Source organism: Terrapene carolina, unplaced genomic scaffold (genome assembly GCF_002925995.2).
Source record: "Terrapene carolina triunguis isolate 2854851 unplaced genomic scaffold, T_m_triunguis-2.0 Scaffold131, whole genome shotgun sequence".
Classification (NCBI taxonomy): domain Eukaryota; kingdom Metazoa; phylum Chordata; order Testudines; family Emydidae; genus Terrapene; species Terrapene triunguis.
Window position 1 is genome coordinate 16,845,182 of NW_020664482.1, and position 16,158 is coordinate 16,861,339.

At 43.6% G+C, this 16,158-nt stretch overlaps 1 protein-coding gene across 3 annotated transcripts in view; it reads right to left on the bottom strand.

Moving 5' to 3' along the window:
• Positions 1 to 16,158, bottom strand: part of COL4A6 (collagen type IV alpha 6 chain) — a 53,001-nt gene that overhangs the window by 31,609 nt on the left and 5,234 nt on the right. For 2 of the 3 annotated variants that reach the window (XM_029911844.1, XM_029911843.1), the window contains exons 6-15: positions 15,678 to 15,731; positions 12,745 to 12,804; positions 10,168 to 10,212; positions 8,768 to 8,821; positions 7,712 to 7,781; positions 6,812 to 6,925; positions 5,508 to 5,657; positions 2,655 to 2,738; positions 2,268 to 2,428; positions 1,220 to 1,399 (exon numbers count right to left, since the gene is read on the bottom strand). In XM_029911844.1, coding sequence (XP_029767704.1) covers positions 1,220 to 1,399; positions 2,268 to 2,428; positions 2,655 to 2,738; positions 5,508 to 5,657; positions 6,812 to 6,925; positions 7,712 to 7,781; positions 8,768 to 8,821; positions 10,168 to 10,212; positions 12,745 to 12,804; positions 15,678 to 15,731 — 972 coding nt within the window. The remainder of the gene's footprint in view (positions 1 to 1,219; positions 1,400 to 2,267; positions 2,429 to 2,654; positions 2,739 to 5,507; positions 5,658 to 6,811; positions 6,926 to 7,711; positions 7,782 to 8,767; positions 8,822 to 10,167; positions 10,213 to 12,744; positions 12,805 to 15,677; positions 15,732 to 16,158) is intronic. The other variant, XM_029911842.1, reaches the window with a different exon arrangement.

A 16,158-nucleotide genomic window follows, 5' to 3' on the forward strand; every position in this document is an offset into this window, starting at 1 on the left:
TTTCCTTAACAAAGTGTCCTGCTTAACACTCCTCAGCTGCAAGTAAGTGTAAATATTACAGTAATCATCCAGCTGGGCATTTCAAATTCCAACCCATATATGACTCCTGCTTTGCAATCTTTACCCTCTGGCTCCACCCATTCTCCCATGGGAGCAGTGCCTGAAAGATAGTGAAGACTAAGAAATTGACTTAATAAGGCAACTTAGAGCTCATGTGCCCTAGAGTTTACCGTCATGTTAGTTGACATGTGTGAAAACATTATTACAGTCTGTAGTGTAGACAAGGCCTAAGTGGCTTATTGAAAAGAAGTAGGTCTCAAATTATTAAATGCATTTCGGTTGCTTCTCTACGCTACAGTTTATGATAGGTCACATTAGTTACCATGTGTTAAAAGAGGATTGCAAACTGTAGCAAAGACAAGTCCTTAGAAGAGAGCACAGAAATCTTTGTCTGTTAACTCGTAAAGGCAACCAAGAGCTGTTAGGAGTTTGGGGCAGTTTACCCAAATCCTGGGCCACATGGAGCACTGGAATTCTTATAGCAGGTTACTCTCACTCCAGATTTGTCACCCTCGGAGTCAAAAGTGTGTGAGGACCCTTTATTCTAATTGCTTTGACTTGTTCAAAACACCACCAGCTTGATGGAATATCGTTAGCCTGTGCGATGCTGATGATCACAAGTGATGCTGTGGCATCATGCCAATGTGGTTGCTGCTGCTGTGGGAAACCAAGCCCAGGGTTTGTGAATCGCACTTTCCTTTATACGTACACAAGCAGTGCTTGCCACCATCATTTATCCATCTAATTAATTCCCTGCCATTGCAGGAGCCTCGGCACTTGGGTCTCTCTTGTCCTCTGCCTGTGGCACACAACAACAGTTTAGTTTCCTTAAGACTGAAATATTTTAGTCTAACTAAAATCACTGGCTTCAATATAGGGGTATCCAAGTAAAATTTACACAGGAGATCAGACTAGATGCTCTAATGGTCCCTTCTGGCCTTAAACTCCATGAAACTATGACATTTCTTTCTTGTTAGGATGACATGAAATAGAGTCTATCCACAGAGTGTCAGTTTATGAATACTATGCACAGCTTTAGATCTCTGGACACATACAGCAGGCCTAATCGCGACATACAATTCAGCCATTTTACTATCATTGTTCCTTCTTATTACAATTTTGAAGCACTCTTCTTTTTGTTGCATAAGTATAAACTCACCGGAGGACCTGGCTGGCCTGGTAAACCTGGGAATCCATCTCTGCCAGGAGTTCCTGGGATACCAGAAGGCCCTCTGGCTCCTCTTGCACCAAGATCCCCCCGGAGACCTCTGCCTCTTGCAAAAGATGGATCCCCTTTTTCTCCCTTAAGGCCTGGAGAACCTGGTTGACCAGGTAAAGCCTGGAGGCAGAAAGAGAGAAAACAGGTACATGAACATGCATGGAAAGGCCTTCACTCCACAGAAATCATCAAGAGCAGGAAAAAAATTAATGACCGATAAAATATTTACATAATAAATTAACAACAAATGCACAGAGCTCACTGAAGCTGACACGACTAGCCTGAAACATTTAGAGTGGGATTTTCAAAAGTCCTCACAGCTGGCCTATGCTCAGCACTTTGAAAATCTCACTCTTCTTTTTTTAAAATAAAAGATCAACTTAAAAATGGCATTACAGCAGCAGCTAGGAAAGAATTACATCAGAGAGGAACATTTACTGTTACTGCTACCAACAGGCAAAGGGCTCACCATTTATCTTTTCTTCATCCAAATGCATTTCTCATTTCCAAACCAACCTCTGGCCCAGAACGAGCCCATAACCTAATACTCATTACTTCACGCTTGACTAGAGCTATTTAGACTTATGGTGACTAAATGTCTCCACTCTAACTAGTTCTCAGAATCACAACCATGCATTGCTGCATGCGGTATTGTTGTAGGCAAGCTAGTCTCAGGATAAGAGAGAGACAAGGTGGGAGAGGTAATCTTTTATTGGACCACCTTCAGTTGGGCAGAGAGACAAGCTTTTGAGCTTACATAGAGAGCTCTGATCAACACTCTTCTCTCTCTAACACCTTGCATTGATGACATTTCTGGGCTTTTATCTTATTTCTACAAATTGTTTTTTGCCTTCTTACCCAACCAAGCAGAAACAATCATTTAAAAAAAAATCCTTCAGGTTTCAATTTAGACTATTTTGGCCAATGGCATGGAACAACACTTTTTCCTTTAACCGGTGGAGACTGAAGAAATCCTATCCTGACTTACTGGAGGCCCTCGCGGCCCTTGTGCACCCACAGTGCCTGGATCTCCACTGGAACCCTTAAATCCAGGTTCACCAGGACTTCCTGGTGGACCCAGAGGGCCTGGTGCACCTTTTGGTCCAGCTCTTGTGGCTCCTCCATCACAAGCACAATCACCTGGATCCCCTGGAAAACAGAGTGAAAGAGAGTTTTTGTTGGCACTGTGGAAACAGATAATTGGATCTCCATTGCCTGAACCTTCCCACACTGCTTTGCACTTGGTGTCGTCGGTGAGTACAAAATGAGCAAAGTGAGTGTAAAGCCATTCTGGCTAGGTAGCATTTCACACCATTTTTCACAGGTTTCAATGATGATGCAAGCGGCAAGGTAGGAAAGTTACGGTAAATTTCACCTTTGGTCCCCTTTAGTCCGAAAACTCCTGGTGTCCCCCGTTGTCCAGGTCTTCCTGGTTCCCCAGGTTCTCCATTGAGGATTTCTTCAGATAGAAACACAAGGAGGAAAGGATATCAGCAAAGGCACAGGAAGTCTAAATTTCATTCAGCTCCATTAGCCAGCCACAATAACAGCTACTTTGGGCAGATGGCCTGGAGCCATACTGAGTCCTGGTATAAGTGGATGCGACTGCACTGATTTCAATTCCATGAAGAACAGAATTTGGCCCAGTATTGTAATGTTGTCCATGTTAAATTTGCTTTGGCTTGGTAGGGTACCACAGAGACCAGCAGAAGAAGCCCTGAGTATTAATACTCTGGGGTTTTCCTTTTCTCTTCGTCTGCCAGGTACGCTTCTTATTTCAAAAACTAAACAACTGGCACAAGACCAAATCAAGGTGAAACTGAGAGGTTCTAGAGAGAAGTGAAAATTATTCAGGTCAAACCTTGCCTTCCTCAGCCTCCATTTCCACATTGGGACCTGATGCTATAGAACTCCTGAGGTTTCACTGTACTGAGGAGGCAGGATGCTGGGACCCTACAGAGGGGGCTGTATCCTACGTGCCCTGGAAAGCCATACTTTGCCGGGACTCCCTGCACCCCAATGCACAGGGTTTTTAAGGAGGAGGGGAGAGAGGTTGAAATGGGGGCAAATCAATGGATCTGTGACTATGCAGTTCCACTGCCATTGCGCTCTTGAGGCCTATGGGAACAGGAGCTATCAGGGTTACCTAGTGTTTGTACAATGGCTCTGCTGCGCGTGTGTGACTGTAACCCCCACCCCACCCCAGCTGCCTGTCCCCTGCAGAGCTCCCCAGCCTCTCTCCCAGTTACTTTGCCAGTGTGCTGGGACCAGGAGTTTATTTTAAAATAACTAAGACTGGAAGGCAAATTGGCTTACTGAAGTTAGAGATGAAAACGATCTGCTCCCTCCCCCCTACTTCCCCGCCACCACTGCAGGAGTATTCCCTACATTGATTCGGAAATATTACAGTTAAAATCCTTTCCACATAAACTTGGTTTTAGAACAAAACACAGCCGCGTCTGACATTAAGTGATTGGCAGGCCTGGCTTTAAGGAGATCCAGTAAAGCCATTTTAAAGGACCCATTAGCTCTGAGATACTGCCTGTACTGTACAGCACACACTTCCTAATCTTCCATTCAAACAAATGAAACAAAACTGCTGCAAAAAGGTATGAACTTTTTAGCTGCAGTGAAAGGGCCTAATTCTACCTATTCGACTGAGTCAATTATTGATAAGGGAGGGGTTGTGCCTTCCCCATTGACTTAATACTGTCTGACAATACCATGTCAACAGACTGAGGGACAACATAATATCCATTGCATGTTCATTGGCTGGATTATTCAAGTCAGCCTCATGTCCTGAAAGTTCAGCTTTATCAAGAGGAAGGCAGGTCATCAGCACAAAACACCAAATTCCTTACCCAGCATACTAGGCAGTGTTCTAGAATACAAGGCTGATACAGAATTAAATCCTTTTCATTTATCACTCATTTTCTAAGCAAAATGAATCAGAATGTATGTTATTATACCAAGCAGGGCAGCAATAAAGTACAGATAAAAGGCCAGCATCCTTAAATCTAAAAGATGCATCTTTATATTTGGATCCTATTTGACAATCCTGACCCAGAATACTTACTCACCTGAGCTGTTCTCATAAGAACATAAGCATGGCCATGCTGGGTCAGACCAAAGGTCCATCTAGCCCAATATCCTGTCTTCTGACAGTGGCCAATGCCAGGTGCTTCAGAGGGAATGAACAGAACAGGTAATCATCAAGTGATACATCCCCTGTTGCCCATTCCCAGCTTCTGGCAAACAGAGGCTAGGGATCTCATCCCTGCCCATGATGTCACGGGGAAAAACAAGAAATGACTGAAAGCTGTACATCTTAATAAGAGACAGCTGATGAATGTAACTTCATTATAGTTTTTATAATTGATTTGCTGTGTAGCAACCCAACATTTGTTGGCAATATTCAAATAACTAGGTTTTCATGCTTTATCCTTTCTGGAGATCACTACATAAAAAAATAAGACCATGAGAGCGGCCATACTGGGTCAGACCAAAGGTCCATCTAGACCAGTATCCAGTCTTCTGACAGTGGCCAATGCCAGGTGCTTCAGAGGGAATGAATAGAACAGGTAATCATCAAGTGATCCACCCCTGTTGACCATTCCCAGCTTCTGGCAAACAGAGGCTAGGGACACCAACCCTGCCCATCCTGGCTAGTCTGATGATTGCCCATTCGTCAATGAAAGAATCCAAACTGAGTAGATAGAGCTGGCATTTTACTGTACATGGGGAACGTAGATCAGTGCTAGAGTATGTGCTCTTCATGTAACTGAGGCATGTAGTTTAGTGCTAGAGCACATGCCTTGCATGTATGAGGCCCCAGGTTTGATACCCCACTTCTTCTGTTTCTTGGGCCAGTGATTAGGGCACTAGCCTAGGACTTGGGAATCCCAGATTCAACTCCTTGCTCTGGCACAGACTTCCAGCATGACCTCGGGCAAGTTACTTAGTCCCTCTCTGTCTCAGTTCCTCACCTGTAAAATGGGCATAATAGCACTTCCCTACCTCTCAAGGTGTTATGAGGATAAATACATTACAGATTGTAAGGCACTCACATACAGCACTCATGAGGGGCCATATAAGTACTTAATATAGACAGATGCATATTCTTCAGTGGTAAATAATATACATATATAGAGAGAGAGCACACCAAAAGATTATTTTGTTTGTTTATATTTCAATCCTGTACAAAAGCAAGTCTAAGAAATTTACATACGTGATGGACCAGGCAATCCTGGAGGTCCTGGCATACCCGGTAAACCATCTATGCCTGGAGTGCCCGGTAATCCAATTGTTGCTCTCCCTTGGTCTCCTGGTTCACCAGTAATACCTGGAATACCTGGAAATCCCATGGGACCTGGTGGCCCTAAAGAAAACATAGGCATATACTATGTAGTTAGCCAACTCTCCAGCAGCATGTGGATCCAGATATTTTTCATTTTATGAAGATTAGCATTGCACATTGGGCTGATATTATGTTCATGCAGGAAGTCTTGTCATTGCACATAAAGAAAAGACTATTAACAATAGCCATCTTTGAGAGTCACACTTTTTTATTATTATAAATGGCAGCTGCCTAGGCCAGCGAAAATACTGCATTAGTGCAGAGCCTTAGTTAAGTCACTTTGGTTAGTGAGCATAAATAATTAAGCAAGCTAGTGATATATTCTGAAAATGTGAAGCACAATATAAAAGCTACATTACTGTTACTGAGTGAATAATGTATAGTGGATAATTTGACAAATATAGACTTTTTTTTCCTATTTGCAAATTGTCCGGTGAGCAAAATAATTTGACAAATAATTCTCAATCTGTAGATCATTTGAGGGCAAGGGTTCAATGTGTGATGTTCAGGTTACATTGACTGCTTTTGACCGGACACACCAGTTTGTTTCTGTACCACGACTAGCTCATCCATCTCTTAGCTTCGGGTTTCCAGGGTGAGTACTTACACTCAAAAGTCATTTTTAACAGATTTTCTAATATTTACTTAGAGTTCTCCATTTCTGTGAACAAAACTGCCAGCAAACTCATTTGCCAGGGAACTCACAAACACAGAAAGGCCACGAACACAGCTGTGTTGCATATTCACAAATGCACTGAGATATGCCCTAATTGCTATGGGCTTGAGCCCGCTCCCACTTAAGTCAATGTCAATGACTTCCCAGGGCATCGAATTAAACTCTGTGTGTCTTGCATGGCAAATGAGAGAAAAACTAGATATTGGTTCTCCCAGGTTTTCTGTCTCTATCTCTGAATTAAATTGTTTTCACATAAAATACTATTCCTCATACAGGTTACAATATTCTAGCTATTGCGCTTGGCAGAGTGTATCGCCAAGGCTGCTGAAGTGAAGTTACGCATGCTGCAATCCTGTAGTGGGGATTTCAGCACCTCCATTAATAAGTGAATCAACAGTTGTTCAATTAATTGTGTCGATACACAAGCAAAGACAGCTACAAACATGGACAAACAGCATGCTAACAGCTTACTTGGAACTCATATTAGCAGATGCTTTACCTCCAACAAGAGCTGAGAGACCTGGGGTGCCAGGAAGGCCTGGTAAACCGGCAATTCCTTCATCTCCTCGAGGGCCTGGAGTCCCTGGAGTCCCGGGATCTCCTGGCACACCTACTGGACAAAAATATTAAAAGTAGAAAAACTCAAGAATGACCCTGCAGAAAGAGTCCATGTAGTCCACTTCCCTGTCTCCCACATTGGCCGTTGCTCTGTGCTAGCAAAAGGTGCAGACCACTTTTTAATGTACTTATTCACCCAATGCAGTAACACTAGGCAGAAATTTCTCCCTGGCCCCAACTGGTGATCATCTTATGCCCCACAGCACTATATGCAGAAGCTAGCCTGTGTAATTTCTGCCCTCACCAATGGAGCTGCAGATGTTATTTCCACCCATGCCTTATTCAGTCCTGGAATTTACTACACTATTCTCCTCAGTAATATCCAGCAACGGTGAAGGAGTGAGAATACTAAAGAGGCATTCAATTTATTTATTTGCAAGAGAGAAAAGGGGGAGTTTTCTCTTAATAGCATTGCTACAATGAAATAAGCCTACGGGTGGTGTATATTTTTCTGGGCTCCAGATATACAGGACGATGCTAACACAGTCAATCACTGATGCTCTAAACATATCACTCTGCCTGTATTCAGATAGCATTGCATTTAATTGGGAGAGTGGCAGATATACAGCAAACTCTGAAGCTGCACACTCTGCGCCAAATTTATCCCTGTAGTAATACCACTAAGTCAATGTAATTACAACAGGGATGAATTTGGCCCACTGAACAGTGCTGGTGAGTTGATAAGAAAATTTGTATTAACATAAAAACATAAGAAGGACATAGAGCGGATTAAAATAGGTGCATTTAAAATTACTTTGCAAAACAAAATCTAAAGAGTTACCTGAGACCAGTCTGTCTTCTCTATCAAGAGAAATAAGAGGGCCTGGAGGACCCATTTCACCTAATTCACCCTGTAAATTTAAACAGATTCATATTGTTTTCAAGTTCTTTAAAGATCAGAAAGCAGGGAAGAAAGAGTGCCTGTTACTATGCAGGGATCTGCCTTGGTGGCAAAGTTAATAGTAGTTCCTTGATGTAATAAGGATTCCCTTTTTTAATGAATTATTCCCTTTGCTCTTCTGTTCTTCCTAATGATCTCTGCATTCATGACTTATACACCACTTGTATGACGAAACTAACGGCTGTCCACAGAAAGGTGCTTTTATCCCTTACCTGCCTGCATTTTGCTAGCTCAGGAGAGAGCATTGGCATCCTTGTACCATGTTCACAAAACATCATTTATCAAACCAACATCTGGACCAATATCAGGTTCCTCATCTCTGCTCACCCCGTTCTGTACAACCCCTTGGTAAAAGCCCAGGTGAGTTGTTATTAATACATGCATGTCTAAAGCACCCATAACCGTCGTTATCTACAGGCCCTTCAGCCCTGAAGTTCAGTAACTTGAGCTCTGTGAGGCATGACAGCCTCCAGCCACACCTGACTTCACCCAACTAAAATAAGCAAGAGTTGGTAATGTCACCCTGCATCTCATCACTAGCGCCCTGATGGTGTCTGCTGATGAAACGTTGTTTTGTTGTCTCTTCCAGCAATAGTGCTCTGAGAGTAGACCAGTATCTTTACTCCTTTCATAGCGAAGATTCACTGGGGTAGATTGAAGGATATAGAAGGGACTGTACTCCCATTTCTCTCCAGCGAGGAAGCATACAGCTATCACACACAAAACGTAGTATTATCAGGACAACTCACTTAAAATATATGAGGGTTCACCAGAAAACCATAACCACCAATTTAGTTACCCTGACAATGAAGCAGATGGAAAACTGACATTAAAGAAAACATCACAATGATACAGAAGTAAGAAAGAGATTTGACTGGAGTAATGACAAATTTTGTAATAGGAGCAGCGCTTTAATGTTCCCATTGGAGAAGTTACCTTCATTCCTTGCACTCCATCCAGCCCAGGAAAACCAGAGAAACCAAACTGACCCTGTAAAACAAACACACAACAACATTAGCTTATGAAACAAGAAGGGAGGGCCTGTGCAGGCCTCGTTTTAGTGCTCTCCAATACCTGTGTTTGAATCTTACTCCCAGTCACTTGTCCTGCAGGAGGTCTGCAGGAGCAGTGAGATTGGCCCATGGGAAGAAAAAGTCGGCGGCGTCCCTGTCTCAATGCCCTCTTACTGAGCAACATACTGGGGTTCCAAAAGACATTTTTCTTGGCCTACTCAGCTAGAAGGGTGGGGGCGGTGATGGGGTGGAACGGGAAGTAGGGAAAATCAGGATGTCATCCTCAGGGCTCTGACAGAATTGCTGAGACTGTTGGTAAGGGAAAGGGCATTCGTCAAACTGTGCCCAGTATGTAAGTTCTCTCTACTGCCTCCTCTTCTCCCCCAAGTCACCTGCACTAAACCAGGTAAGTCTTATCTCACTGACTAACCATTTCCCAGTAGTGTGTTGTAATACTGTGTATGGTTCAGAGGACTCTGCTGCTGATACAGAGCCACCAAAGTTCCCTTTGGTCTTATGATGCACTGACTAGTGTGCAAGTGCACTACTGCCCTCTACTGGAATGACTATCAAACCTGCTCCAATGTAGGTCATAAGCTGAGCTGTGGCTGCATTTAAAGGGAATTCTCATGGAGAGATGTCTGTTGGGTTCTATCCCAGCCTGTGATCCTGAATTCTTGGATAGCCACAGACCACCTCATAAACAACACGGTTCAGAATCCCGCTGCTCAAGACTCATTTCTATCTCATGACCATTCACTGTAAAGTATACTGGGAAATACTCTCACACACAGTATCTGTGAAAACAGGGCTAGACCAGAAAGCAGTGAGGATCCAACCTACACCTGCCCCGCTCCCCAAGGACCTGCCAACATCTTAGAGTGTTCAGTGCCTACATGTAAGATGGTGAAAAATGGCTCTGATAGCTGTTCTGTGACCACATTGCACTGGTACAACTGAGGGTGCACAGGCCTTCACAGCCTTTCAGAAACTTAATGCACTGATCATTTGCACCAGTGTGCAGGACACTATGTGACAGATGGCCCTGAAAAGTAAGAGCATTGGTTACACCGGGAGGGAGTGTACAGTTTCAAATCTCTGTGGTGGTTATTTTCTAAGCCTCTGGTGGGGAAAATGGTTAGAGAGAGAAAATCTTACATTGGTTTTCAGACATTCTTCTGGCCAACTCTCAGTGTCCTTCTGGGACATTGACGTGGAGCTCATTAAGGAGGACAGGAGATGGGATAATATGAGAAGACCCTAGGTGCTCAGATGACTTCTCGAGACGTTAAAAGTATTTCCAAAATTAAACAAGCCTGGTACCTTTCTCCCTGGAATCCCATCAGATCCATCCAATCCCAGAAATCCCTAAAACAGCAAAATACGTGTTATTTAACCTTTATCTTTCTTTCATACTCAAGAGTCACAACCGGGTTTAGGTCCCATTATCCTAGGTACTGTACGAACACACACAAATATATGAATCCTGCTCCTAAGAACTTAACATCTAAAGGTGAAACCCTGGCCCCACTGACGTCAATGGCAAAACTACCATTGGCTTTAATAGGGTCAGGATTTCACCCTAAATAACTTGAGTATCAAAAGCCATTTTTGGAAGAATTCAATAGTATGAAAGCCAAAAGTTGTCTCATCTTGTGTAACCATTGTCATATTTAGCACAGTTGAAGTGCTTATAAACAAAATCAGTCCTGGTTCCTCAACTTACTGAAAACTTGGTGTCAACTTTCACATTGTAAAACTAAGAGATGGGTCATTTTTATCTTGAAAAATAATTTCAAACTTTTGAAGGACAAAAAGCAGCAGAATCCTTTTGGTCTTCATGTTGTATGTGAAAAGCAAATCTCTGCAGGCTGTTCATGGTAGTCTGAAGGATGGCTGTGTGACTATCACATGACTGGGAGTGGGCAGGTCCTCTTGGCAGGTACCATGTTTGATATTATATATATTCTCAAACCAACAGCACTTCTCACACTAAGGGACATGGTCACAGGTAATTGGCCCCTTTAAGAGGAGAGAAGGCCAACCACACCTATGCCATAATTAATTAGCTGCTTCCCAGCCTGAGGGGGTGGGAGTAAGGAGGGTCATGTAGAGAGGAACCATGGGGAAAGGACAGGCTTTTGTGGAAGGCTCTGAGCCAGAGTCTGAGAATGGTATACCAGGGGAAGCAGCCTGGGGCCAAGTGCTCTATACCAGTGCCAGAAAGACTCTTAAAGGTAACCCAGAAAGGGGCTGGAAACAGGGCCCAGAGAGCAGGCTGAACAGAAGCCCCAAAGGGCAGAACCACCTTTTGTTTGTTGGAATTTATTAGTTTGGACTCTTGCTACTCCAGAAGAGCTAAGTTTGTGACTTGGCCGGGGGGCTAACCACATCTCCAACACAGACTGATATGCAGAGATTAGATTTTGAGATCTATCAGTTAGCCAGTTTTTAAATCCATGGGAGGGTGCAAATCCAAGTGACCTAAACTGCAGGTGCAAAAACACTATGGGTTCAAATATCAATGCCTGCACAAAAGAAGGCTAGTGAGTAAAGAGTCCTGTATGAGAGGGACTCCAAATATACAGTGTGTTTGGTGCTTATGTTCTTAGAGGAAGAAAAACAGTGGATACTGGAGAAAACAGGAATGTGGGATTTTTAAAATTTAAAATCAAAGAGAAAGGAGGCATGTGGATTTTTCTTTCTCATGACATTTCTTATGTTTGGAGCTACTGCTGTGGTCACATCTATGGAGCAAAGGCACCCAAACTTGCCCAGATGAGAAAAGGAACCCCAAGGGCCTTATCCTGCCAGCAGAGTCCCCTCAACTCTGACTAACTTCCATTGAAACTGAGGATACAAAACCTCACAGGAGGTGCTCAGCACTGGAGGTCACAGAGCTGTTCATTGTGAATATCAGTTGCCCTTTTCTTCTGCTTGTGAATTGATCTCAAAGGTCAGTCATTTGTAAGGCCGAGGAGGAAACTGCTGTAGTTAGAGTCCCAGATGACTACAGCATGGATGAAAGCTCCGGTGATGGAATTTGTGAGGATTGAGCACGTTCTCAAGAGTCAAGCTGAATGTACATTTGGAAGTATAAATGAGCAGATACGCAAAGTAGGGGAATGGGGTTTGCAATGAGTTGAAAACCGGTGGGACTATAGAATAAGAATGGCCAAGTAGCAGTATCTGCTCACGTCCATTCGGAATGCTGCTGCAAAGATAATTTTCCCAGCCTGTCACCTGGGCCATGCCATCCCTCTCTTTGCATCCCTCCATCGCCCCCACCTTCTTTACCGCATCTAGCATAAGCTACTTGTCACCTCCAAGGCCCTTCATAGCCTATCCCTACCCTACCAACCATCTCTCATTTGCTGTCTAGATGTCAACTCTTGTCTCCGATCAGCCTGTGTCACCAGCCTCCATTGTTCATCTGTTATGTTTTCAAACAAGCACCTTCATGCTTTCTCCCATGTTTGGGAGGTGCGCCTCGTAACATCCACAATACCTACCTCACCATCCTCCTCCAAATCCCTCCTCAAAATTCTCCTTTGCTGTGTGACACTTGTGGAAAAACTTGACAACGGTTAGGCTGTTGGTGACCACTGCTTATTAGACTGACCAATATTGTCTCACTGTTTCCTTGAACCCCCCAACCTATCCGTCTGTACCCATCTGTTGTCTTGTGCCTGACACTTAGATTGGAAGCTCTTTGGGGCAGGTACCATCTTTTTGTTCTGTGTTTGCACAGTGCCTAGCACAGCGGGGGCCTGGTCCGTGACTAGGACTCCGCGGCACTATGATAATACAAATAAAGACACTTTACAAACAAGTTGAACATTCCAGTCTGTACGTCTCTTGTCAAGAACAGGGATTTAAGGCCACAGTAAAGTTACCTACCCTGCCACCTGGTAAGCCAGGGATCCCCTTTTCTCCTTTTTCGCCGATACCCCCAAAGCTCTGTGGGAAAAAGCCAAAGTCACATATGTTAACTCCTAGATCTATCTGGAGACAAATGCCGTGTGGCCCCCAGGTGAGGTGAGTGTATCGACTCTCTACAAACATACACAAGAGGAGCAAGGTTGGGTTGACACTCTACTGGGCCTCCTAGCCCCAGAAAAAGCCCTTCCTCACAGACAGCTGGCAGTATGTGCAAGCACCCTGGTTGCGATGGAGTCATGTGTTTTCCTGCTGCCACCTGGGCCCCTTTCCCTTATAATTAGACCTGGATGGAAAAACAGAAATTCCATTTTGTGGAGATGTAGTAAGGCCCTGCTTGCTCCTGCCTCTTCTCAAGTCCACAAACAGCTCAGAGACCTTTTTCTGGTAAAACACCCTGTGCAGTTTATTTACAATAGTTTCCCCCCACCTTTGTACACTAGACAGTCTTAAACCTATTGACCTAGGGAGCCCTCAGCTCCAGAGGCAAGCAAGAAAGAGTAATCTCTCTCCCGCGCTTTCTATCTGCTTCCTCCCATCCTACTTCCTTCCTGTGCCTTTTGTATTATCTGCCTCCTGGTCTAATTAGTCTCTTAGTTCTCTTCAATTAGCTATTCGTAATGAGGTTTGCTCTGAAGTAATTAATTAGCGCTGCAGGGACCAAGGGGCTGGCTCAGCAGCTGTTGCTCAGCGCTGTGTCACAGGAGGATTTAGATATCTTGAAATTTGATTTTTTTTCCATTTAGGAACAAAACCTAAAAATCTCAAAATTCCCTGCAAAAGAAAGTTCCAAAAAATTGCTTAATTTTGGAACAATCACAATATTTAGATTTTTTTAAACAAAAGAAATACATTCTGAAACAGAGAGAAGGAAAAAATGAAATGTTTTGTTTTTTAAAAGTCCAAGCAGGATGTTTTGAGATTGTCAGAACTCTTCCCCCCACCCCCATCCCCCCCAAAATGGAATTTCAGGTAAATCGACACAAGTCCATGAAGCATTTCAACAAAACTGCATTCTCCGACGGAGAACTGTTCTGTTGAAGTTTTACAGACCAGTCCTACCTACTTATAACCTTAAGGCACAATGGAAGCACTGTGAGTCCATGGTGCATCTTCTACTCCCTGGGTCCTGTGCCAGGAGAGATCATTAGCAATCATCTGAGTGCCATGTTAAATGCTGCCCTCTGACTTACTCAAGGAGAAGAAGTTTGCAGTGATACTGTATCAATAATTCCATGAACAGAAGTTACAGCAATACAATAACTTAATGAATCATAACATGTTACTTGACATTCACACAGCACTTCTACTTTGTGAATCTCAACGCACTTTAGGAACCTGGGTAAATATCATTAACTCTAATTACAGATGAGGAGACTAAGGCATAGAGAATTTAAAGATCACAAAGTCACACAAATTAGTGGCAAAACTGGGAACTGAATTTGTCTCCAAACTCCCAATCTAGCAAACTATGCATTGGACTATGCTGCCTCTCAATAGAAAAAACCCAACTCTATAAACTATAACAGCAGAATCTTCTGACTGCAATTCAGTATCACCTTCACCATTAAAAAGTAGATTCAAATCTATTTCTTAGATGTAAAAAGCTGGTTGAAATGTGACAAACAACAGTTCAGTGCAGGAATCAGAGAGCCCCTTTGTCCTTTTACAGTGTAAAAAGGAATGACACATCAGTTTCACATTCAACATTTGAAAACAGATTTAAGGACTCCCCTTCTCTTCCTCCCCCCCCCCCAAATAGGGATCAAATCCAGGGGTGTGGCAAGCCTTGATTTCAGTGAGAGTTGCAGTGACTAAGAACTTCTCAGGCTTCAATCCTGCAAACACGTTTGCACATGCTTTACTTTACACACATTGATTCAGACAGGACTACTCAAGATAAACATAAACACACACACACACACACACACACACTCTCTCTCTCTCTCTCTCTCTCCCTCCCTTAACTAGAGGAATGGAATATGTCCAAGCAGGGCTTAAATTGTCAGAGATTATTTCCTGGAGCCCCCCACACCCTTCCAGGCAACAGCTGTGGGGCAGGGGGTCTTGGGGCTTCTGCCCCGCGGGGTGCGCTGAGGCTCCCGTGGGTTTGAAAATATTTACCAGAGCTCCGCTCCGGATGGCTCCAGCTGAATTTAAGCCCTGTGTTTAAGAAGCCTAATAAAAAAACCTGTGTTTAGAATAACAGATGCCAGTACAAATTTTCTTTACACACAGCTCTATCGATATATATATATTGAAGCGATTTGTAAACAATTTACTCTATGCTTCAGAAGCTTCACAAAATATTTGTCCCTTCAATTTTACTAAAGATACTGTGTTTACAAAAGGCTGAGGTTGGGGAAAACAACCTCCCAACCTCCTGATAAAGAGGAAAGCTGTTGTTATTCTTCACGCATGACACGGGGGCTGTTACACAGCATGGAGTTACTGAGTATTAAAGCTCAGTGCATTGTAACTTTAAAACTAAATAAAGAAAAACTATATTTAAGTAGCATTAGAGGAAAGTAGCGTTTTTAGTGTATTGTAACAGCAAAGGAATGTTAAGAGATGGTGCCATCTAGTGGCCACGTGAAGGGTTGTGATGACTTTATCTTCAGCGCCTCTGCAAACTGCAGATCCAGTGTACGAAATTAAAGCATTTCAGTGACTGTAATATCCGTTGCACAGCAGCACCACTGTCTCAATATCTGTGTAAGAAAGAGCCCCCAGATACATTTCCACTCGAGGGACAAAACCCACAGGTGTTACAACCAGATTTTCAAAGGTTTGGAGGGGCCTAAAGATACAAATCGGCAACCAGTGGGATTTTCAAATGCACCGAGGCACCTAGCACCTATTAACATTGAATATTTTTTAAAAATCAGCCTTACCAGAGGGCCAGGTAATCCTTTACTCCCAGGGAATCCTTTAGGGCCCGGCTCACCCTGCCAACAAGGAAAGGACAGACACTGTGAGTGAGTCATAAAAGGGATGAGGTGAAAAAAAGAGGCTTGTCCTGCTCACTGAAAGTGCACATTGAGATGGACATTCTACAGTCACCCAGTGCACCCTCATCTCCTCAGTCAGATGATTTCATAAGATGGAGGCCCATAGCTGGAAGGAAAACTCCAAGCCCAGCGGCCAATGCTGCAAAGTGCTCAGCACCCTCATTTATCATGGAAGTTGATAGCAGTTGAGTGTGCACAGCACCTCCTGGGAGGTGATCAGCTTGGGCAGGATCAAGCCTTACAAACATACATCTTCACAATTATGCTTACCGTCACACAACCAACAGTGAGGCAGAGAAATCCAACAGCAAGGCCTGGGTCTGAGCTCACCCCAGCGAACTCACACCGACTACAGGGAGTTCCT